Genomic DNA, 23,070 nt, shown 5'->3' on the forward strand with positions numbered 1-23,070 from the left:
TAAATATGCCGGAATAAATAGTTAAGCGTACTCAGCGTACTCCGGGTCAAACGCCCAAATACTCGCCTGTGCGGTGAGTACCACTAATCTCTATGAGAATATTGTTTTTCTCAGTATTTTTGTTGTTGTTGTTGTTGTTGTTGTTGTTGTTTTTTAACGTCAAAGCGGGGGTCACATTCGGACGGATAAGCCTGAATGTCTGACGCTATAGGCCTACTTTGATGTATTCAACATTGTTCGTCCACTGAACCCGATGAATTTAACACGATAACATTTATAAAAAGAGAAATATCGACTGTTTGTCGAATGGCCCCTTTCGACTTTTTTGTTCCTAACTAGTCCTTGTGGTCAGATGCCGACGGAGAAACATTCAAGCCATGGGTGTGACCAGGATTTTTTCCAGGGCTGGGGGGGGGAGCACTTATCAGCAGCAAACCGACAAACTATCACTAGAGGAAGGGGATATTCAGAGGTATTTTCAAGCACATTGTTGATTTCATCTCCTATCCTCTTTTTGTCATTTCCCCAGGGAGCGCCCCGTGTCCCCCGAATGCAAGGAAATAAGCTTCAGTGTGGGTGACTGAACTTTTTCATTTTTCGTTGGTGGGATATAATGTTTGGAACTGAGTTTTATTTGGCGATTCAGTCAGACAAACGGAATATCATTTGAATTTTAATATTTGCTCTTTACAAACGCACAGGATGAGTGTCTTCCAACCAACCCCGACGAGCTGCACTGTCAAGTAGGCCCAATGCGGCATATACCGGTAGACGTCTAGCTGTTGGATGCCACATATAGGCCTATGGGCAGGGGGACGACAATATACAATAATATGTTCGTGTCTTACTCGCAAGCAGGCTTGATGACTTTTTCCAATTAAGGACAGAGCCTGCGACGCATATACGTTCTACGGTGTTTAGAGAAAATCACATTTTATAAAGGCAGCACCCAACATTAAACCATTTCATTTTGTTGACATTGATCACAAAATGAATCACAAGTCATGATCCCTTTCTGGCATTACCCAGTCGTCATAAGATTGGAGTTGCCTTGCCTTTCTTTGGCTGGGGTAAACTGAATAGTTTGAGGTGAAAAAGCGGTACAAACTATTCGTGTAGTGTCCCCCGTTGCATTCAGTAGCCCGCATCCTGGAGAGACTGTATACTGGTGGTTGGCAGCATGCGCCTAAAGTTTGCTCTCGGGCCTGGAAAACTCCGAAGATTGCACTTCCAAACTGGATACCACTCGTGTAGCGTGCTTATCGAGACAAGAGCAATGTATCCCTTCAGTTGCCGCTGCTTCTTCCTCCAGCGTACTCGCAATTTCCAAAATAGCTGTGATTAGGCCTATTGTAACAGTAACAACAACCGATATATGGATTTCAGTGCCACATCCAGTTGCATATAAATAGAACATTTAATCACGGTAACACATTACAAGTGCTTAGCAACCGCGAAGAAGCAGGTGGTTTTTGCTTGGTTATTTGTCTAGATTATTCTTGTTTTAGGCAGTGGCACTAATAAATTACTGGTGTGTCTGTTAGCAATTTTCTCAATCATCAGCTTAAGCCCGGACCGGCGCCAATTGCATAAATAAACAGATGCTGCGTAGTCATGTCCGGTCAACGAAATCGCGCAGAGCTGAGAACAGTTAACCGTAAGTCAAATCGAATATATCACGCCCAAGAGCACACTCGTGAAATTTTAGCGTTTTGTATTGCTGTTTGGAGGTTTAGTTGACCAAACAAAACAGGAAGCCCAAAAATAATTCTCAGAACTTTCCAAACTGATGCGGCAAGGCCGAGTACTACGTCAGACTCGTCGTTTGTGTCCAACGAGGACAACCATCTGGTTTTACATCGTCTGTCATCACCAAATGTGTTTCCTTACTACCTTAAGGATTCTAAAGGATAATATTTCAAGCATCACCGTCACGATCCTGCGTAGGTTGATCTTGCTTTAAAGGCTTCTACAGTCCTCACGTCCGCCTGGAATACTCGTTGCAATTGATAAATTTCACCATTAGAGTAAAAAATACCAAATAATTAACAGCGTCAGAACGCCCCCCCCGGAAAAGGTAGACAGTTTCTTGATAACTGTGCTTTTTCAACATAATTAGAATTCTCAGAAATAATGTATTTCCTGTCGTAATGAATTGCTCGTGTTTTTTATTGTTATCAAAATCATATCATACACTCTATGAATCTGGAAGATAGGCAAAAAGCTGTATTACTCTATAATGTTTTGTAACCAGCAAATGCGGATCTTAATCGGAGATTAATATTTGCTTTCAGTTTTGTTAGATTCTCGAAAAATTCAACCTGCAGTCCAAGTTGCACAACTTGAGGTCTGACAAATAACTTTTTTGTATCAAGAACAATGATTAGGAGTATTTTGTTCCTTGTTAAGGTTCCTGTTTGGGTTCCCGTTCGATCCAAAACACGACAAAAATGTTTGGTGCACAACAGAAGTTACGAATTTAACGCCTAGGCTCAAATGTGGTTCTGGTTACAGTGGTGTAAAAACTCGACCAATTAGACAAAAAACACAAACTTCAGTGCACACATAATACTATTAATTTTATTCTCCAACAGACAATTTTGCTCTCAAGACATCTGATATCTCATTAAAATCACGGGGATAACGAAGTGTTTTCCTCTTCTGATGAAAGAAGGAAAGATGAAGTAATTCATTTGAAGATTTTTCTATTGTCAGTTCTGCCATTGTTCGTCCTATCCCAACTGGACTGAAATTTACCAGTATGATGTTTCAACAAAACTACTGAAAAAAAGACAGAAAAACAGCTATCAGAATTAAATCTTTCTCATTCGGCTATAACCGAAGACAACTCTGAAATCAGATTTGACTTGAATACATTTTGAGTGCCACAGTTTATCTGAAAAGCCGGACATTTCTCACACTTTCACAGTATGTACACAAAATTTACATATCAATAAAAAAGGGCCCTTCATGCTAAAGCTCGATTCAAACTTGATTCCTCCAGCAATCAAGTGTACATGCTCTAAACTTTTAGGCCCATTTGTACGGTAGTTGTGGGGAATTACGCAGGTACTGAAACATATGGTAAGTTTGATCAGGGACAATTTATGAACCACCAGTCGATTCTGCCTGGTGCCCTGTATATATTTCACGCGTAGGTTACCCGGCAAAGTCGACTTTGGGTTGACCGTTTGTCAGCGATCGAACTTGCCAATAGATATTGTGGGGACAGATATTTAATGGGAACGTAAGGTAAGGCTGTGTCCGAAACGGGCTACCAGAGCTACGGCTAGGTCTACTGTCTGAATGTCTCTCCGTATTTCAAATGGAGTGAAGACTTAGACCTAGCTCTAGACAACAGATTCGGATTCAGCATTAGGTATTATTTTTGAAACATCTGCTGGTAAAAAAAGGCATTAATAAAGATATTACACACATTTTGTGTATGGATGACCAAAAACACAATGTAAGCAAAGCATTTATTGCCCGAGAAATTGAGTCGACAGGATAATTGCTATCTGACACCAATTTTAGACAACCCGCGTCTTAGGATGAACAAAACCGATTATTATGACAATAAAATAAACTCCCTATAAAACAGACAAAGGGCAACATTTGCAATACATAGTTTAACATATTTTGTTCCAAAATCTGAAAAGCCCAAAATTGATGAGTTTAATTGGTGCAGGTTCTTTTTGTTGAGTACTAAATGAACTTTTGCGACCCGCCGCCTGACTATTTCAGACACTTTTCTCTTTTATTCTCCTTTCAATAGAAGTCTTCGCTGGCCTTAGGTTTGAGAACACCTGTTGCCTTCTGGTTCTTAATCTGATCTTGGTTGTTGTAGAGACTTGCAACCTGGAAGAAGCAAAGTAAATTGAATCAAACCAGATAAGCAGAGTCATATCTGTGGATTCATAAAAGAAACCACATGGACCAACCCTTTTCCACACAAATGCATTCTGAAGTTCAGTGTACGGGGGGGGTTGTCTGTCCGCCTGCAGGGGGGTTGTCAAAATATTTAGTGTATTTATCGCTGTCATTGAAGTAGATTGATCTGGTTTTGTCCTAAACCGAATCTGCGAGTAAGATCCCTGCAGGGCTTACACTTTTCAGGGGGCCTGAAATCTTTAGATGTAGGCCGCTAGAAAAAACTTGGCAATAAGCAGGGTTTTGTAACCTCCCAATGGCCCCCTCCTCTGGATCCAGATCTAACTCTCAGAGGTGTTAGACCAATCAAAGTCTATGGATTCAAGCCCCCCCCCTTCCGTGCATAATACTACACTGTATTATTCAATTTTCCTGGCATGGACTGGCATTAGACTGCCACCAAGGGTGGACCCAGGGGAGGAGCCGAGAGCCATGCCCTCCCCCAATAAAAGGAGCCATTTTTTCTTTTTGAATAAATAATGGCAGGCAAAGTTTTTGGTTATTTTCACTTCCCTTCCCTCAAAAAAACATGTAAAAAAGCCCCTGAATGTAGCCCAATCCCTCAGAATGTCCATAAAAGGTTACACAAAAAAAGTTTCTATATTTTTGGCCCCTGCCCCCCACCCACAAAAACCTGGCCCCTGCAGATAGAGGACTTGCATAGCATGCAAGCATTCAGATCCAGCGGATTATCAGCAGGGACACAATGTGCTCCAGCACTCCGCTGCACGCTAATCTGGCCTCATTTGAAAAGACACTACTGCCATTCAGCAACACACTGCGCCAATTTCAGGAACAGAGGAAATTATGCAACAATGCACAATCTGGGCTCTCTTTACTGGGTGGCAGGCCTGGTTCCAATACTTGGGTATCAATGGAGGTTGCCTGTCAGATTAGGGTAGCCACCAGACAGTCATTCGTGTGGGTGTAAACGTCCAGTGAATGAAGTTATGAATTATTGAAGAACTTTAAAAACAGAAAATCTTGAAGATCGTCCAGGAACTCGTCCCGCATATACAAATTCCATCCAGCAGGAAGTGGTTATGATGTCCTTCGTATGTTGGCCCCTTCCCCTCTGTCCCTAAACAAAAACACAAACAACCTCCAAACAAAAACAACCGCCAAAGTGTTTTTCTGCACCAGTATTCAAGCTCATCTGGTACCCTTTTTGAAAGCTGTATGACAGCTACGGGCAAGCAAGTTACAGACTAGCATGAGAAATTCAACAAACTCTCCCAATACATCTTGTTTCTGACCCCCGACCCTCTCACCTGTGAACTGTTGGTGGCTTCTTCTGGCTTCTTGTCATCTCGCACTCGCAGGAAGCGAGGAAATCGCAGGGAGATACCTTTCTCAGGGTCGACCTAGAGGGCAAGAGAAGAAGAATAACTAGTAAAAGAATTTTACAGATTTTACAAATTGCTCAAAATGGGGCCCCATGCACTGATCTGTTCCAAGAGATAAGCACTGGACTACATTACATAATGCCAGATAGATGATGTGGAAAAATTCCCAGCAAGATGAAGGCATGCCCTCAATAGTGACAGAGAGACAAATGTTACAAGCACTTAATAAGTTCCACTGCCCTAATCCAACCAGCGCCTATGCACTGGTTCTACATTTATGCACATTCCAACGAAAATAAGATATGCATACTCTGTGTAGTAGCATCTACTGTTCACTGTACAGATTCAAGAATTGATTCAGGAGAGACACGGCGCAGGTGAATCATTAAAACCAAGCACAGTTTTACAATTTTCCGTCTCCTTTAATTTTGGGCTTAAGCATTTCATGCCACAGCAATTTTCTAAACCATGTGATTTTAATGTTCCATATATAGCTTGTTGGCTGCAATGAGTCATGAAAGGGAATTCATACAGAGTGCTGCAATTTCTTTGTGATAAAATCAAAATCTCATGTAAATATTGATATGTTAAAATGAATTTGATTTAACGTCCAGGTGAGCACTTTAAACTTACCAGATGAACGACACAAAATCACTTCTGAAAAATCAAAAGTTTCAAGGGCTTAAATAGCCGTTTCCTCCTCAGAAAAAAGCTAACATTTGAGACAATCCTCTTGAAAAGACTGCTCAGACTTAAGAAACACGTTTGAAGTTGAAGTAGATGTAGAACTAAGATTTGAAAGACGGCATGAGCAGCTTTAAGAGGATCAAGACAAGAAATAAACATGCTGCGTCATGTAAGATTATCATCAGTCTTTCATAATGGCTCTCAATGATATTTTTGTGGAGATGACTTACAATGCCGATGGCTGCCCGGTGAGTTGGAGAGACGGAGAGATCAGCCGCTTTGACCTCCCACACCTGAACAGCATCAAACCAGTGGTCTGGGGTGTGGCTTGTGTCGTGACGGTAGTACGGGCGGGGCTTGTCTATGACATGGGCCTTGAAGAACTTGCTGTGGGTGTCCAACTCCTCGTCTTTGAGACCAGTGCCAATCTGCAAGGAGGCGGCATAAGAAGAACGCAGTTAACAAGAGGCAGCTTGAGAAGAGTGAAGCATTGGGGGAAGGCACAGAAATGGACAATGGTGGTCAGTGCAAGATGAGCCATGAAATCACTAAAGAGGAGTTCTGCCACGCTTACAGTAAAACAAGAAGCTCCAAAAATTTCTTTAGAATGCAGAACTTAAATTTGGCCATATAGCCAGACATGGTAAAAACAGAAGTCATTAAAAAACTACTGATGAAATAAATTGCATTTGACAGGCAACAGTTTAATTCAGGGGGGGGGCTCCAGCTACTTGAATGACTAAAGACACAGTCCAAAGGCTTAATATGAACCAGCAGACTTTAAAACTGAGTTCTTGAATGGAACTGAATGTTCAGCTGCGGCGCCACAACCCTCCAAATTTCTCCACCAGCCCATGACTATTCCAGTATTTAGAGCTGTTTGCCCACTTCTCACCTTACAGATTGTCTGGAACTCTTCATTCTCATCGTCGTAACAGGCCAACAGGAAGCCCCCATATGTTCCCGCCCTTTTGCCCCGCCCATGGTAGCCACCGATGACAACAAGGTCGAGAGTGTCCCCAACACCTTCTAGGTAGTCCTTCTTTAACTGCAAAATGACAAAGTTGAGGTTAAAACATTTACATAAAAATTAACGTTGGCAGTCGTAAGTTATTTTCAACAAAACAGGTATACTGCTACTGATTATATTTACAACTTTATTGCATCATTTAATAAAAGAATGCATATTTATTTTTAATATTATACATGACAGCAAACCTCAGGAGCAAAACACGCAAGAAATGTCACTTACTTTCAACCAGTTGTGTGAGCGGCGAGCAATTTCATAGGTAGCATCCTCGTCCAATGTTTTCACCATCAATCCTTCGCAGTTTCCTTAGAATCCGAATACAAAAAGAGCCTGTCATTACAAACAACACGCTATAACAGTCCCGAAGATCAATTTATTTTTGAAGCCACACTAATGGCACCCATTTTTTCGTGCCTTTTCAATGACTTTCCAGGACAACTTGTTTCCTGGGATTCTCTAGGATTTTCATGATGTGGGAACCCTGCTCTCCTTGGTTTTGGAGGATTTGATCACACAAACTTGACAGCCCTTGAAAGTTCCAGACCCACAGAGGTGGGACATGGAGGATGCCGAAAAGTTCTTCACCAATGTTTATAACTGTCAAATGCATCGGACAAAAAGCAGAATAACCTTATTGAAAACTCTCTGGCTTATGAATGCAACCACATAAAAATATTCCATTGCAATGAAATGGGGGAGGGGTTCACATCCAACTTGATAGTTGGGCTGAAGGTGAAAGGGTCATCAGAGCAAGCTAAACTGACTGTAGGTAAAGGGTCAAAGGTCAGAAACAAACCAAAGCTGTTTAGGTTATATATACAACTCTCTGGGCCATACCTTTGATGGACTCATCAAGGAAGGAAGCAATGTCTTCTGTATCCGTGGAAACCATGGACTTGGCAAACATGAACTCTCCCTCAACTGGGGTGAAGTGAGAGTTGAGTAGCTCCCGCCTCTTGCGAAGTGTCTTTGTCACAAGAGACTGGGATGAAAGACAAGGCATTAATCAGTGTAATATCTGCTAAGTGTGATTAAGTCCCATTTGTTAGAGGTACAGCCGATCAGTTGTAGTTATCCAAAAAGTAACCGCCAAAATTATTGCTGAAGGGCATACTTGGTTCAGAGATGATTATTGGATAAACTCCCTCTGACATTATTCCTCCTGGCAAGCTGCCATTTTGAAGAATGCAATGAAAGAAGGCCATTCCCAAGTGACGAGTCTACAGACACACCATTTGAAAATTGCCATAAGAAGTGCGTGCAAGTACTGGCAGGGCACACACACATGCGCGGTTACTATAATGCATCTGTTCAGTGCGCAGCATCATGTAGCAGCATTTGACTGAACACCAGAACGTGTCCCAGACACTGAATGCAGGCAAAGTTCAAACCATGACTCAACAACTTTGATCAAAATAAAAATCCTAGAATATTGTTTTTCTCGGAATATACAGTATTCACTGAGCTGAAACTTCATCAGATTTGTTCTCAGGCAACATTATTTAGATTTTGAGCAATTTATTGGCTAAAAAGAACATAATAAACAAACAACAAATGATGGACTGTACCTTTAAAACTTGAGTGTTCAAATTCAAGGGAACAAATTACTCTACAGAAAATACACAAGAATGAAACTAATAAGCGGCCAGGGCTTTCATTTTTCTTTTTGCAAGAATTATCAGAAACCTGTAAGCAGTAAATACAAAGCACTATCAGATATTCTTCAAATATCTATTTCAAGAAAAAAGCTGTTTTTTCCCTTGATGTGTAAATTACAAATCTACGTGTCCAAAAATAAAACTTAACCCCTTGACACCAGGATTCTTTTGACCGTGACTGCTGGGCTGTGGTATGCCCAATATGCAAAGCTCTGTCCAGCAGCAGGTCCACATTGAAACTGCAGGTGCATGATGAATAGAATGTATGTGTTGTATGCGCTAATCCTAACACAAAGCCACGGCTATGGCTATGGCTATAGCCGTCTGTCAGTGTTAAGGGGTTAAATGAAGAAATAGGGCTGCCTCTGCAGACATGGCAACTCCAACTTAATCATTCAAGTACATTATATGTGCTTAATACAAGGAACATGTAATGAATGGAAACGGTACTTCAGTGAAATGAAACATCAAGACAGGTGTGTCTATCAACTGAGTCCTTTTAAATAATTTGCTGGAAAAAAAACGCTGGGCTAGATGAAGAAATGTAGCATGCATTAAGACACTGTTTCTCACTAGACAAAATAACAGAAGAAATTCATCAATGAAAATCTGGAAGGTCTTTAACTTTAGAACAAAATGCAAAAACATCTCAATCATGTGCAACCTCTCTTTCGGCCCCTCTTCTTTCGACAAGGTTAAATGAATTGGACTTTTTGTTTTAATTCTATTCGGTCTACTTTGTCCTGCACGGCCAATAAAAGAAATCAAAATTTATGAATGAGAAATCTTGGCCTTTGAGCCAATGACTTATGCAGAGAATGTTGAGATCTCAGATGCCAAAGATAATGGACGAGTAAGCCCTTCGTGAAACGGGGAAAGAAAGAACAGCCAGTTTATCAGGAAGCTAGCCATTCAAACAAGGAAAAAACAAGAGAGCTAATATGGCTTTCATTAAGCCTAGAGGTAGGTCAATCAGCCATATTTATCTACTGCAAAACTGACAAGGCAGTAGGTCTTGAAAGCAAAATTGGCAGCCAGCTAGCTGGCTAAGTCACCAGCTAACAATAAGCCAGCCACCAAGTCTTTTGTGATCTGCGCCAGTAGGCCTGGCAGGGAACCCAGCCAGTCAGCCAACCAACCAGATGTTATGAGACCAAGCATACTACCTCACCTTCTTACAATCTGTAAAAGGCACTGCTAGATAGCACGCCCAGGCAACCATCAGTTAGCAAACAGTCCGTATGTTGGATACCCAGCAAGTAACAGCAAGATATGTGACAAAGGGGGGCACCACCGATGTGACGCATAAGTTATATAACCTAAGGCTGTTGTACCTACTGCGCCCCTCTTGAAAATCTGAAAGAAGTCTAAAGATTATAACACAAAAGAGGGGGGTCCTCCTTTGTCACATACTGTGCATCATATGAAATGTTGTCCCATATATCCAGTCTGCCACAAGCCAGCCTGACTACTGCACCAACTGACATGCCAGAAAACCAAAATCCAACCTAGATTTTCCAGGAGGAATATATGACACCATCATTTTGCAGTGGAAAGTTGTTTCATATTACAAACTGGCTGACTGCCGTAGCAAATACTACAGACTAACAAGGATAGCTTGTAAATTTATCGTTCTGTTGTCACATTAAATGTGGCACATCACAAATAGCCCTTGCATAATCTTCATTTCCATGACTTTACAGGATTTTCCAAGATATTGGTAACCCTGCAGCTAATATGCCACGCATCAACCGGCCTGCCAACCAAACCAGTGCGTCAGGCTTACCTACCTCCTCATTGAGAAAGAGCAGATCAAAGACGAAGAGGCAGACCTGGACCTTGATCTCTGCTTCCGCTGCATCCTTTCGCTTTCTGGTACTCAAGACTTGGAACGGCAGGATCTGCTGATTCTCACGATCCCATGCCACGGCTTCTGCATCCAGAACACAAGTCTTCACCTAAACATCAATCATGGAGCCAACAGCTGAAATCAACCTAAGAATTAAAGGCTCTTAGAAGCATGAAGTTGAAACTTAACACAAAACATTTGTTTACCACTTTTTAGAAAACATGACAATTATTTTTATGTGGGTAATTCCAGAAATTAGGGGATTAAGATTTTTTTCGCATCCCTGTCACATCTGACATGTGATTTTGTAAATTCAGAACACATTTTCTAATTTCCAAGAGTGATGAATTAATGCACATTACCTGCCAAACAAACAGTAACAGTTTGAAATAAATTCCGGTGATATTTCCATGTCAAATAACAAAGGTCAGATCTAACAATGATACAAAAATTTCACACTTTTGGACCCCTAATTTCTGGAATTACCCAAGTGCCTTTTTGCAGGCATGAACTTACAGATTTTGACAAAAAATAAGGAAAATACAATCTTCACAATATTCTTTATGGTGTTTTTCAATTTTCACTGGCATGAGTGTGAAGTGAAACATGAGGAAATCAGCTGATCCAAGAAAAAGTTGCATGCCTGCTTTTTGAGGGTAGAAGGGTGAATTCTACATTTGCCAAACTCCAAACTCAAATTGGCCAAAGCATCTGGAGCGAAAATGACGACAAATTCTTACTGGATGTTGTGATGTCAGGTTTTAATCACCAGTCTGTGGATTTCAAATTTTTCTCTATTATCCATTCAAATTTACCTTTTCGGGATCATAGGCACTGGGCAAGCGCTTGATAATATCCGGGTATTTAGAGGTGTTATTCTCCTGATTTCGACTGTAGATGTGTATCTTCCTGTTGCCAAGAAGGTGGATCTTCAAACAAAACAGATACAAAAAATATTAACCCTAAAAGGGCAGAAACATCTGAATTCTAATTTCATTTTTCACGCACTCAGGTGGTGTCAGGTTAAATGATAATGAATCTGTTAGGAAAGAAACAAAGCATTAACAAAGCAAACCACATACAGATGAAACTAATAGTAATATTATTATGAAACAATAGACAAAATAATGGTACTGACGAGAAAAGATACTAGGATTGGCAAGGGAACAAAAAGTGGATACAAGACCTTCAATCAGTCAGAAAAAACAACAAAGGCAAAATGCTTCCACCAGCTCACACCTCAAAACAATTTGCACATTCGTAACCTTTTCATATGAGATTAAATTTGTTGTTTTTTAAGCGTCAATGTTAAGTAAGAACCGGTGAGAAAAACTTCCTGAGTAAGAGCTTATGACTTTGGGGACAATCAGAAATAGTTTACAATGTAATGACACATCACATCATCTGTGTACTCAATATTTGACTAAAATCCTGTTGCTAACCAGCACTTTCAGCTCTAAAGCTAGCTCAAGTCAGGTTTCTAGAACTCAACTCAACTTTCCAGCTGAATATTTGGAGTGTGAGGTAGACTCACCTGTGCCCTCTCCCCATCGTACTTGTACTCGCAGGTGAAGGCCATATTTTGGAAGCGATTCAGGACCTCCGACACCCCCTTGGTGGGGTGCGCCAGCATGGGCTTGAGGGGGATGCCAGGGGTCAGCTTGCAGTGCTCGGGTAGGTTTTCATAACCGTGCTCAAGCAAGGCCGGGATGATAGCCCCATAGTTTGGAAGTTCACTGCAAGTTTCCAGGAAATAGAACACCACAGGAATTACTGCCCCAGTGTGACAAAGTGACATTAATTCCTTTCTTTATTTTTTCAATCAAGTGTAAAATAACAAGTGTAATAATAAGTCATTGACAGAGTTGCGACATGAGAGTCTTCAATGTTGGAAACAAACTGGCATAAAAAAGCCGCACTGTCTACGGTACACATAATGAACAGCCATTTTGTTTCCAAATCTGGAGCTGGCACAACTTTCTCTCTTAAAACATCTTTGGAAATAACAGCCTCATGATAACCCATAATGCACAGCTCACTTTGGCTGGTACACATTCAACCAGTCCCCTGACAAACTGGAGAGTTCAGAAAGCAAAGAAGTAAATAAGTAAATTCTGTGAATGAGTGAGGACGTGCCATGACCTCATGACATGAAGACATGTTTAAAGCCAAGCTATCCCACAAAAATTTAGAGTTTATACACAAATTTACTCAGACATGGTTGTCATACACAAATTCGTAAGTTTACACATAGGATCACAGCATGTCAAAATTGTAATAAGAATGCAAGAGATTCACTGCTGCACCATAGTGGCAAGTTACAATGGTAACAGGTATCTTACCAATAGGTTGTCTTGATGATCAGTGCTGCATCGTCCATCTTCTTCTTCAAAGCGTCAGATACTTTGCTCTTTGATAAAACACTATCCACAGCTAATACAAATTAAAGAAAACGGTTTGCAAAATTGAAATAATCTCAGTATGAAACAAAGAACGAGACAGAAAACTTAAACTTTCGCTTTTAAACTTATCCTAAGAGAGATGAAAGGCATCCGATATATTTTTGTACCTATTCCAGGGGGAGCAATGACGGCTGCATGACCAATGGCAACGAGAACTGACTGTTCGGCAAGACCGATGCGTAGTTTCCCACCTAAAGATCTGTCAGTAAAGAGCCAAGAATTTTAATCAAATAGTGCTGCGGTTCTACAAGGATTTCATAGTTTCTTCAAAGATGTCATGAAAATTAAGACAGATGAGAGATAGAGACCGGCACGTACCACGAAACAAAACCCAAACACTCCATCCTAATGGTCCATAATTTTCCAATTTCAATATTTTTTCACACACTCTGGGTGTTAGGAATCTAGAGCAGATGTTTAGGACCACAAACCACATCGCTACTCTAAAACTTCAAAGTTTCAAGTTTACAATCTTGGTCAATCATCTACTGATAAAATATCTGTTTATAAAAAGCATATATGATTTTGTCTTAAAGTTTAAATCCCCTGAAATATATAGACATCAGAGTAAAAGCACTGGTCTAAAGAAAACATGACTGTTGTGACCACTTTAATGTTAAAACTTTGGATTTATAATTGGAGAAACGTTCTAACCTGATGATGTACTTGGACTCACAATCCCTGCAGGCAACTAGAAGACTCTTAATCTTCTCAATCTTCCTAGACATGGACTGAAACAAAAAAGTTGGTGGTAAAATAAGTTCCTTAGCAAACTCAAATGTTTAACTCTTCATTGTATTATTGAAGAAAATTCATCACTTTTTACACAACTGTGCAAATTTCAAATCTGCTGTCACCATACAAGGCACTTAGACATGAAATGAAGACACGACATTCAATTTGGCATACAGTGGATACCATATACATGCAGTAAATGCAGTAAAACCAAGAAAGAAAAGAATCTGTTAATTTTTCTAAATGGGCCAAGTGGACTCACAGCATTGCCTGACATTGTGGCTATTTCTTTCAATGTATTGAAGACCTTCAGCACTGTCAGCCTGGCTGGGGTGAACATCGTACGCTGGTTGCTGCGGCTGCTCTGTTGATTCCAAATATTTGGTTTTCCAGTATTCAGACAGAGTCAATTATCGCCTGATCACAACTAACTTCAATTCCTATTATTTTGTTACTTTTCTGTGTAGCTGCAAGATTGCTCCTAGGATTTCAAACTCGATACATTCTGACATAAATGTAACTTTCGACCAATATTCGGGTGGTATTAAACATTTCAGGATCAAGGCAAAGACAGCGTGTACATTTGCCACCGTCTATTCAGGTGTGAATATAACACACAATAGCTAGGGCCCTGTTCATATGTACATACTTCTCCTGTTAACAGTTCCATGAACTGTTCTTGGGCAACAATGCTGTACTAGTGCTTATTTGAATAATGAACAGGATCCTCGTGCCTCATTAAAAGCAAAATTAGCAATCGATATATGATGATGGACAAGTGAAAGTTCAGCTCTCGATCCTGAATATACATGAGGTAGGACAATGTCAACCTCCTCTACCTCGAAAAAATTCCAGCACAACTATAAATTGACAGCTGTTGTCCAGAACCCTTCCCCAACAGTAAGGCTCATAACCACTATGGCTCATTACAACACTGACGACAAGCTCAATGACACCCCCCCAAAACCAAATATAAACCCCAAAATTGAACCATCAATTCATAAAAAAGCACCTGTTTGAATTTTGAACAAACCTGTGCAACGAGTCCCAAGTCACCCTGTTGTGCAGCATCAGCTTTTACTTTCTCCACTGTGCGCCCTGAAATAGACCAAAACATTTTTCAGTTAACAATCTAAACTTCCGCAGGCCTCCATGCTCTGCCGGAAACAATGCCACACTCTTGGTACTTCCAGGGTGCATTATACCCCATGTAAGGTACCTTGCTGAAGTTGTGGAAGTGGTGTGACGGCAACTATGGCAGTTGATAACTTAGCGCCCATTGTGCCAACAACATTACAACTGCATTCAAGATCAGGAGTTCAAAGTTCAGTAGGGGTGGCAAAACATTACGTAAGGACTCACTCGGGGCTGATAAAACAGACAAAAAAACACAGGCCCCCTCCTCACCTCTACATTCCTCAACCCTGCAAAAACCTCCAAAACCTCCCAGTGGATTTTGAAGGATATACGAGGGTCAGGTGCAAGATCTCATTTCTGCTGTCAAAAAACAAAGGCCAGTTGTTTCTGTATTCGTAACCAATCATTCAATACTTATCCAAAGAGATTAGAAAGAGTTGTGATGCCAAATTTTTAAATGACACATCAGCAAAAAGAATTGTTCAGACAACTGTGTCATCCTACCTGTGCTTTGCGCGATAGCTTTCATTAGTATTGTCTCTCCGATGCCAAGCTCTATTCCCTCGTATGCCGGCGCAATCTTATTCAGGCACAAGTACACACACATCTCCATGTCCTTGGGACTCAGCACCAAGACAGACGTCAGAAAGTCAGTCAAGGTTTCGATGGTCTTCAACCGGCCCGAGGTGGCCTCTATAATGTCAAAGGTCTTGGCTAAGGCCAAGTATGGAACCCTGCAAAGGCAGGAAAACACAGGGCTTTGCTGTCAATGCTAAACCCACTGCAGAATGTTGTGTTTGTGGTAGTTACATTTCAGTGAGACTGCATTTAGAACGAGCTCAGTGAAAATGGTAAACACTTGAAACTGGATGACCAAAGAACAATTATTATTTTTGATAGCCAGAAATGCCAAGTTGAATGCAAGATGACTATATACAAGCCTGGCCAAAATTGTTGGGAAACATCTCAATAGCTGTACCCTCCCGAGGTCCCCCCACTGCCCCGATCAATGTTCAGGGATCTGCCGCTGCCGGTCGGCGCCGGTCGGGCCCAACCGGCACGCAGAATTGCCGACCGCCACAATCTGCCAAATCAACTTTTCCGACCGGCACGTATTCCCGATAAGAACCCAAATAAAATAGCATCTTGGTCGAGAGATCGATCGTGAAGATATGAAGATCGTGAAGAAACCGTAAAATTTCTTCGTAAATTTCACTTTGCACTGCCATGCATATCGTCTGCGCACCCACGTACGTGCATATGCAACATATCTGGACCAAATATTAACATGAACCAATAGGAGGCTTTGTTACGCGCAATGCACGTGTACATAGTGCGTAACGAATCTTTCCATTGGTTGGAAGGCCACACATAGGCTTGCATATGCAACGCTCTCAGTGCGCGAAGATCGGAAAACCCCCTCTCCATGATGTACAGTGTTGTTTGTCCAGTTCCGCATTTTACCCAGTTCCACAACTTGAAAAGAAAATTTGGCTTAACTTTCAGAAAGACAAAATTGCAAATGACCCCATTCACACTTCGTTTAAACACTTAAAAATCTGGCAGAAAAACAATTTTACATGTACTTGCAAAACTGACAATCGACCGTGACTGTTTTTCGCCGCGCCGACCACGGTTAGCAACATTCGGTGCATGCATTTTCTGCTCGATGTTGCATAAAACGATCACTGCAATCGTTTTTTAAACCAACGATCGCACCGCATTCGTTAATTGTTGTTTATCCCACGGTGAAAATATTAACTCCGCAAATTTTTATTCAAAAGTAACAGCATGATTTTGCCTTTTCCGTAAACGAGTTCCATATGGCAAGATACACGCGCTCAGTATGCACGTGAAACATGGCCAGATGTGTCAGAATAGCAAATGGCCAATCTACATTATGTTCATGTAGACTTTAAAATGACTGTTCAGAAAATCCCTGCACACATTTATGAATGTCGTTATCCCATATGCATACTGTACGAACTTTCGTACAAAGAAAATAAGGAAAATATTCCACCAAGATTTTGCATGTTTCGCCTTATTTTCAACACACACAAAAAAATGAAAAATGATTTGAATAGCAATGAAAAATTATGGGCATCATAGAGATAGAAATTAATTCAATATTTAAGGGATTTACAGAATAAAATCAATATTTATTTCTACTCTTTTTTTTCTAATTCAATTGCCCGTCTAAAATTATCACCTCATCCTAGTTGACCAAAATTACAAATTTTCAACTTTTTTATTAAATTTCAGAAATTTCAGACATGAGATCCCTAGTTCTAGGCTGTGTATACACAGCTGAAAACACCCAGAAAGTGCTGTTTCCGGCCATCTGGGGGCTTTTAGATTCAAAAATTTTCTGGTATGCTCCGCGCCAACCGATGGTGGTGCTCCGCTTAGATAGTCCTGCCGGCACTAAAACCATCCTGGGCAGAACCCTAAATGTTGTCATCTTAAGCTGGAGCACAGACCGGGCAATCAGACCCAACATTGGGAGGGGCCCCTGAGGGGAGGAGGCCCAACGAGATTTGGACAGGAATGCAGGTAGCTGATTATATAACAAGAAATGATGAGGTTATAAGTTGTTTTTTACAAGAGTAGGTGCAGTGCTTTCTTACTTACTGGAACCCTCCATGGACTTGTGGTCAGACCATGTTGTGGTCCAAGTAAGTGGGCATGTGAAATTCTATTAGATTTATCTGGGACAAAACTCTAGAATTTTGACTTGCCAGATGATTTGGTTTGGTATTTCAGATGCCAAGTTACACTTCTGTTGTGAAATAGTGACAGATGAAAATGTCCTATCACACAAAAGAATTTTGAAATACCTTTCTCCTTGCTTCCAGCAGGCATCTTTAACTGGATGGTACCGGGGGGCTCCAGGGTTGTACTCCACACTGTCCGACGCAGCCACCTTGGAAAACATTCTAGTGAGAAGTGTCAGGAACAGAGGAGTTATTTTAGTAATTACAAATAGTACATATGTCAGGGAATGATGGTAAGTAATTCATAAATGACAGAAATGGTGAAACATCAACCGTGATTCTTACTGGCATCTCTACGTATTTGTTTTGGTGATGGTGATCACAATGATCGGGATGAAAATGATGGTGATAAAGATGACAGAGGTTCGACTGGTACAGATGGTGAAATGATGATAGTGATAAAGATGACAGCGGTTTCAACTGGTAAAGATGGTGAAATGATGATGGTGATAAAGACGACAGAGGCCCCAATGGTACAGATGGTGAAATGATGATGGTGATAAAGATGACAGAGGTTCCAATGGTACAGATGGTGAAATGATGATGGTGATAAAGATGACAGAGGTCCCACAGGTACAGATGGTGAAATGATGATGGTGATAAAGATGGCAGGAATCCTACCGGTACAGATGATCAGAGTGGTGGAATGTGAGGATGACAGTGAATATCAAAGGGGTGTGAGTGACAGGTATTAATGATGCTGGCTGAAATGATAAAACTAACACTGCTGAAAATACAAATGACGAGTTTACTGAGATGTTCACCCAGAAGACCTTTGGTTATCTTGCAACAAAAGCGGCTGGTTTGCGTATACAGTAACTGTCCTTTACCCAAATACGTTCTTGGCTGGAGTCCTGCCATCCTTTGGTTTCTCCACTTTGTCTCTTTCCTCCTCTGTCACACTCGATGTCTTGCTGCCAGCTGGTGACGCTACTTCTTCTTTCACTTTGGGTGACGTCATTTTCTCTGTCTTGTTACCTGAAGCCTTTGATTCTTCTGCTCCTTTGCTTTCTGTGAAATTTTTAAAAGCCAGGAATTAAAAATGAATTGAAAAAGATGTACGAGGCTGCCTCCCATAGACAGAAAGTCACTTAAACACACTTGAATTATCTGGAGCTTGCGTTTCTAGTAAAATACAATCACGGTTTAGTCAGGATCAAGGAAATAAATTTGGCGTATATCTGGAACCTGTAATTGTAAAATTTTACATTACAGAAGATTAAAAAGAATGATTTGTCAATAATCTGAATGAAAATGGCTTATTAAGGAGGAAGGAAAAGCACAGTTCAGTACAAGTCTGGGGAAACACTGGAACTAAACATTACCATGTATCGTTGTCCAAGGTTGCGTTAGTTTTACTTTAACTTTGTAGTTGTACCCTGTACTGACCAATGAAAACACCTTATCCTGACAGTGTGCATGCTCTTGGACTGCCAAGCAATATGTACCATTTTTTATTGACGGTTTCAGCACCTCCCGCTTGGAGTCTTTCTTCGGTGGCGTTTTGGCCTTTTTGGTCTCGGCTTTCTTTTCTCTAGTTTCAGAATTCTTGGCTTTAGGGGACTTCTTTTCCTTCTTAGTATCTCTGGGTTTGGCTTTTCCTGCAAGAAATGACCAAAGTCAAAGTGACTGCGGCACAAAAATGAGACAATGTGTTGACGAAATGTGAGTGGAGATCCAAGGATTTGCTCTTCAAAGAATGCCAATTTGTGCGTCGTGCTGAAGAACCCATCAGGAAAAGGTGTATGATTACTCCACGACACTACTTTTTAAAAAAGACAGCAAATTAAATGGTTCTTATTTACCATATCAAGAAGTGAACCTGATAAGACAACAACACAATTGTCAAGTAGTGGAGAAACTTCACACTGACATAAAAGTAGATTTATCTGAGACTTGATACTGAGAAAAAGGAGCTAAACTTAAAAACTAGTTTTGTTCCTGTAGAGAAGTGCAAAATGAAAGCTTCTGATAAACTGAGTGACTTCAATGACAAGTGTGTGAAATGTGCACGATGGAGAAAATAAATTTGAATAATGGAGGTCCAATTTTACCGTTTTTGCCATCCTGCATATCCTCCTTTGCTTCTGGAGGTTCCTCCACGCCATCCATCATTTCTTCTTTGACTTTTGTCACAGGCGAGTCCACCTCGGTAGTGCTTTTAGTTGCTTCCTGCACAATATGAAACGTCTCTGTTTAAGCTTGATTTAAATCCTATTCATTTTAAGCATTTCATCATTACTTGGTTTGTGCCATGTGCAGCTCGAAGTATGGCTCTGCCAAGAGTAGACTTTGCCTAAGATTAATGTTAATGAAGCAACTTTTCAACTGAACAACATGTAACAAAAACATGTTCAACTTTTTACCAATACAATAGTCACAATTCACATTTGGATTTTGTGTCATTTTTCTAAAAATTTCAACTATAAAAAAATACAACATTCCTTACTTCCGAGGTGGTTTCTGGGGTCAATAGCTTGTCTGTTTTGATCTTCTTAGATTCTGATTCTGCCTTGATGGGTGTGGCAATATCCTGTTCCTCCCCCTTCTGTTCCTCCGCTTTCCTCTTTCTCATATGTTTCCGTGCTGCTCAAAATAATGTAACAGCTGTGTGAAAACGACTAACACCACAACCTGTTGATTGTTGTCTATAAAAACATAATAGACTGTTACCATGAGTTCAAAGAGGTTTTTTCGTTTAGAAGTAAAAGCTACAGACAATGCACTGGTGGAATACATCAAGATTTCAGGCGAGCCACCTGACACTTACCAGTCTTTCTGAGAGGTATGCTGCCTGGTGTAGATGATGGTGAAGCTGTTTCCAGTGCTTGAGATGGGGTAACGGGCGATGGTGGGATGGGGTCAGAGGCCAATTCGTCAGCTGTGGCAGCCTGTGGTCATAAACGATATCAAGATGTTAAACAAACAGCAAGGAGGAAACTGACCAAGCCGCAATTCATGATCAATGAAAATTTGACTGGATTTGAACCCTCATCCTCTGCCTCTGCTTTGGATAACTGGAAGGTCCAATAATGCAGTAAACCGTCCTCACTGACCTTCCTCTTGGGTGTGTCTTCCATGGGTGGGCTCTCCACGGGTGCGGTCTTGGTGGGTGTGGTCCTGCTCACATTCTCATTGCTATCCTCTTCGTCACTATCAAGGATGCGCCGAAATTTCTTCCGTGTTTGCTCGACTGGCGACTCTTGGTTTGTACTATTCTTTACTTTCAGTGGAGATCTATCATCCCTATCATTTAAAACGGGACAAACTTACACTTCTCACCATGTTTCACCGGAAACAAGCTGACATGAGTGGTTCTTAAAGTGATCAATTGTTTCCAACTTTCAATTTGAGACCTACATAATTAGCTACGACTATGTAGGACGCATCATATTCTGAAGTATTTGTTAAGTGGGCAGAAAGCACAACTTCTTAACTCACTGTATGTTTCCAGATGATGCCACTTTGTCTGTTGTTCCCATATGCCGCTTGGGACTGAAAAATGACCTGAGAGAGCCCAAAACCAATTTCAGTATGAAAACACAGGGATACAACATGAACATTATCCATTATGTGTAATGAAAATGTGTAAAAAAGGTAATTTCATTTCAATTCTAGTATACCTAAGCTGCCAAAAGGCATGACAGGGATAATGCACACATCACACATACACTACAACACAAATCTTCAAATTGTAGCATAATGCATCAGGGCAATGCAACGGCATAAGCACTTTCACTAGTGAGTTTCAGTTGAGAGAAATCTCCATTTTTGAGGCAGCAGGTGTCACGCATGTCAACAATAGATGTCATTGGCAAGTATTACTCATGAAAACAAGGCTAATTAACCTCGTTAGGGGTACTTGTTAGGCTTGATTCCCCTTTTGGGGGGAGGGAGGTATCCTTTCTGAAAAACAACTGACTAAAATGCATGTGCACATCCATCTTTGACACCAGCTCTGGTTAGCACATTATAAGTCCCATTCTCCCCTACAGTGGCACAAGGGGCGTGGCCTCGATCGTCCAGAGCTACATGTACATTGAGATAAATTTTAGTCCTCCCCCCACAAAAATTCACAATCTCTGCTGATTAAAGTCCCATCTTTGCCCTCGGTAAAATGATATTTTTTCCCCCACAAACATATTTTTGGTTATGTTCAGGCCACCGCACACCCTTTCTTAGCAAACACATTTCCACTACTCTGTTTCCAGTACATGTAATGTGTTGTCCAATGGAACGTCCCGTCCATGAGACGTATGACATAAGAGACAAGCTGTAGTTGGTGAACGTCATCAGCACACCATTCAACCAACAGAAATTTTTCTTTCATTTGAGGCCGAAAGGAAACTGAATAGAAAAAGATGGGAGCCACGTTGTAATTGGTGAAGCTGCTGGCAACGATGGCCTTTCAACTGACACGACTGGCATACCAGGTGAGCTAGGCAAGCGGTCATGGACACAGGTGTGGGTACAGAAAATTTGCATAAATTTCACCATTTTAAATGGTATAATGTAAATGACCCCCCATCCCATACAAAATCTCGAGAGACCTCAAAAATTATAGGTGAAACATTGGTGTAACAGCATAGAAATTTCATGCAAACCGAATATAAGCCTTATCGCAAATACTGCATGGGTGATTTTGCAAAAAAGGGGCAATATTTTTTCCTTCCCACAATGCTTTTCTACCATTGTGCAAAATCACCCCAGTATTTGCGATAAGGCTTATTTTTATGACTATTTTTGTTGCTAGTAAGTATCTGTAGATTGTAAGGTTTGTATAAACCAGTACAGTTCCGGAAGTAACCTAGGCCTGGGGCTACGTAGTACTAAAGTTAATAATACTAACACTGACTAAGCTTACAAATTCACTTCGGCCTACAGGAATTTTGAATCATTTGTGGCCTACAATTATGACTCCTTCCTCAATCATCATGCCCATGATATAGGCTTTCTGCACATAGACCTATGTATTCTTCCCCTATGAGTGATTGTGCGTGATAGATGAAGTCTCTCATTATTACTACTAAGCACAGAGCAAGGAAGACTGGAGTAATATTCTTACATTATCGATCGCTGCGCCATGGTTAAGTGGAAGGAAGGTCTCCGCAACAAATTTGCTTCAGTTTTGATCAGATTTCGTTGTCTGCAATGAAACACAAGATGTGACTGGAGCCCTTCAAATCTATCGAAAAGTCGCCGCTTACAAGCTTCGTACAAAAATCGTCTACCACCGATGAGTAGCAAACCATTCATTCAAGTAGAAATTGTATTGCAAGTACTAACTACTCCGTAGTACTTCAACAAAAAACATGCAATGTTGACACCCATCCGCGGGAAATTCTGTTTTTCGCGCGTAACCCATTGTGTTTGTGTCGGATTCCCTGTGCGCATAGCAAAAAACTGCAATGATCTATTTGCATCGAGGGCATCTGACTACTTTATAACATCCCCTGGTGGTG

General features: G+C 40.9%; 1 protein-coding gene and 1 long non-coding RNA gene across 2 annotated transcripts; one reads left to right on the forward strand and one right to left on the reverse strand.

Annotated features, from left to right (window-relative positions):
* Positions 1-991, forward strand: LOC147798641 (uncharacterized). The gene is made up of 3 exons (XR_015425859.1): positions 1-73; positions 530-576; positions 702-991. It is a non-coding gene; the product is annotated as an uncharacterized LOC147798641 (long non-coding RNA).
* Positions 992-2,553: 1,562 nt separating this feature from the next.
* On the reverse strand, positions 2,554-23,012 carry lig1 (DNA ligase 1). The gene is made up of 24 exons (XM_087138891.1): positions 22,674-23,012; positions 21,050-21,115; positions 20,665-20,854; positions 20,379-20,499; positions 20,058-20,194; positions 19,663-19,780; positions 19,057-19,209; positions 18,439-18,619; positions 17,672-17,770; positions 15,339-15,568; positions 14,731-14,795; positions 13,960-14,061; positions 13,617-13,693; positions 13,070-13,161; positions 12,843-12,933; positions 12,035-12,236; positions 11,316-11,429; positions 10,442-10,609; positions 7,831-7,975; positions 7,216-7,298; positions 6,859-7,011; positions 6,194-6,391; positions 5,202-5,294; positions 2,554-3,858 (listed from the first exon to the last, which is right to left on the reverse strand). The coding sequence occupies exons 1-24, from the start codon at positions 22,862-22,864 to the stop codon at positions 3,769-3,771; spliced, it is 3,159 nt and encodes a 1,052-aa protein (XP_086995017.1). The 5' UTR covers positions 22,865-23,012; the 3' UTR covers positions 2,554-3,768.
* Between the last annotated feature and the right edge of the window lie 58 nt (positions 23,013-23,070).

This window comes from Acanthaster planci, linkage group LG07 (genome assembly GCF_054643075.1).
Source record: "Acanthaster planci isolate LZ-2023a linkage group LG07, COTS_SCS, whole genome shotgun sequence".
NCBI lineage: Eukaryota > Metazoa > Echinodermata > Asteroidea > Valvatida > Acanthasteridae > Acanthaster > Acanthaster planci.

Bases quoted from the DNA above. Each gene is read 5' to 3' on its own strand.
- lig1 (XM_087138891.1), bottom strand. From the start codon at position 22,864: ATGAATGGTTTGCTACTCATCGGTGGTAGACGATTTTTGTACGAAGCT. The intron at 19,210-19,662 runs GTAAAATTGGAC...CATTTCTTGCAG, and splicing joins TATGCAGGATGGCAAAAACG to GAAAAGCCAAACCCAGAGAT. The intron at 5,295-6,193 runs GTAAGTCATCTC...CTTGCCCTCTAG, and splicing joins ACCGGGCAGCCATCGGCATT to GTCGACCCTGAGAAAGGTAT.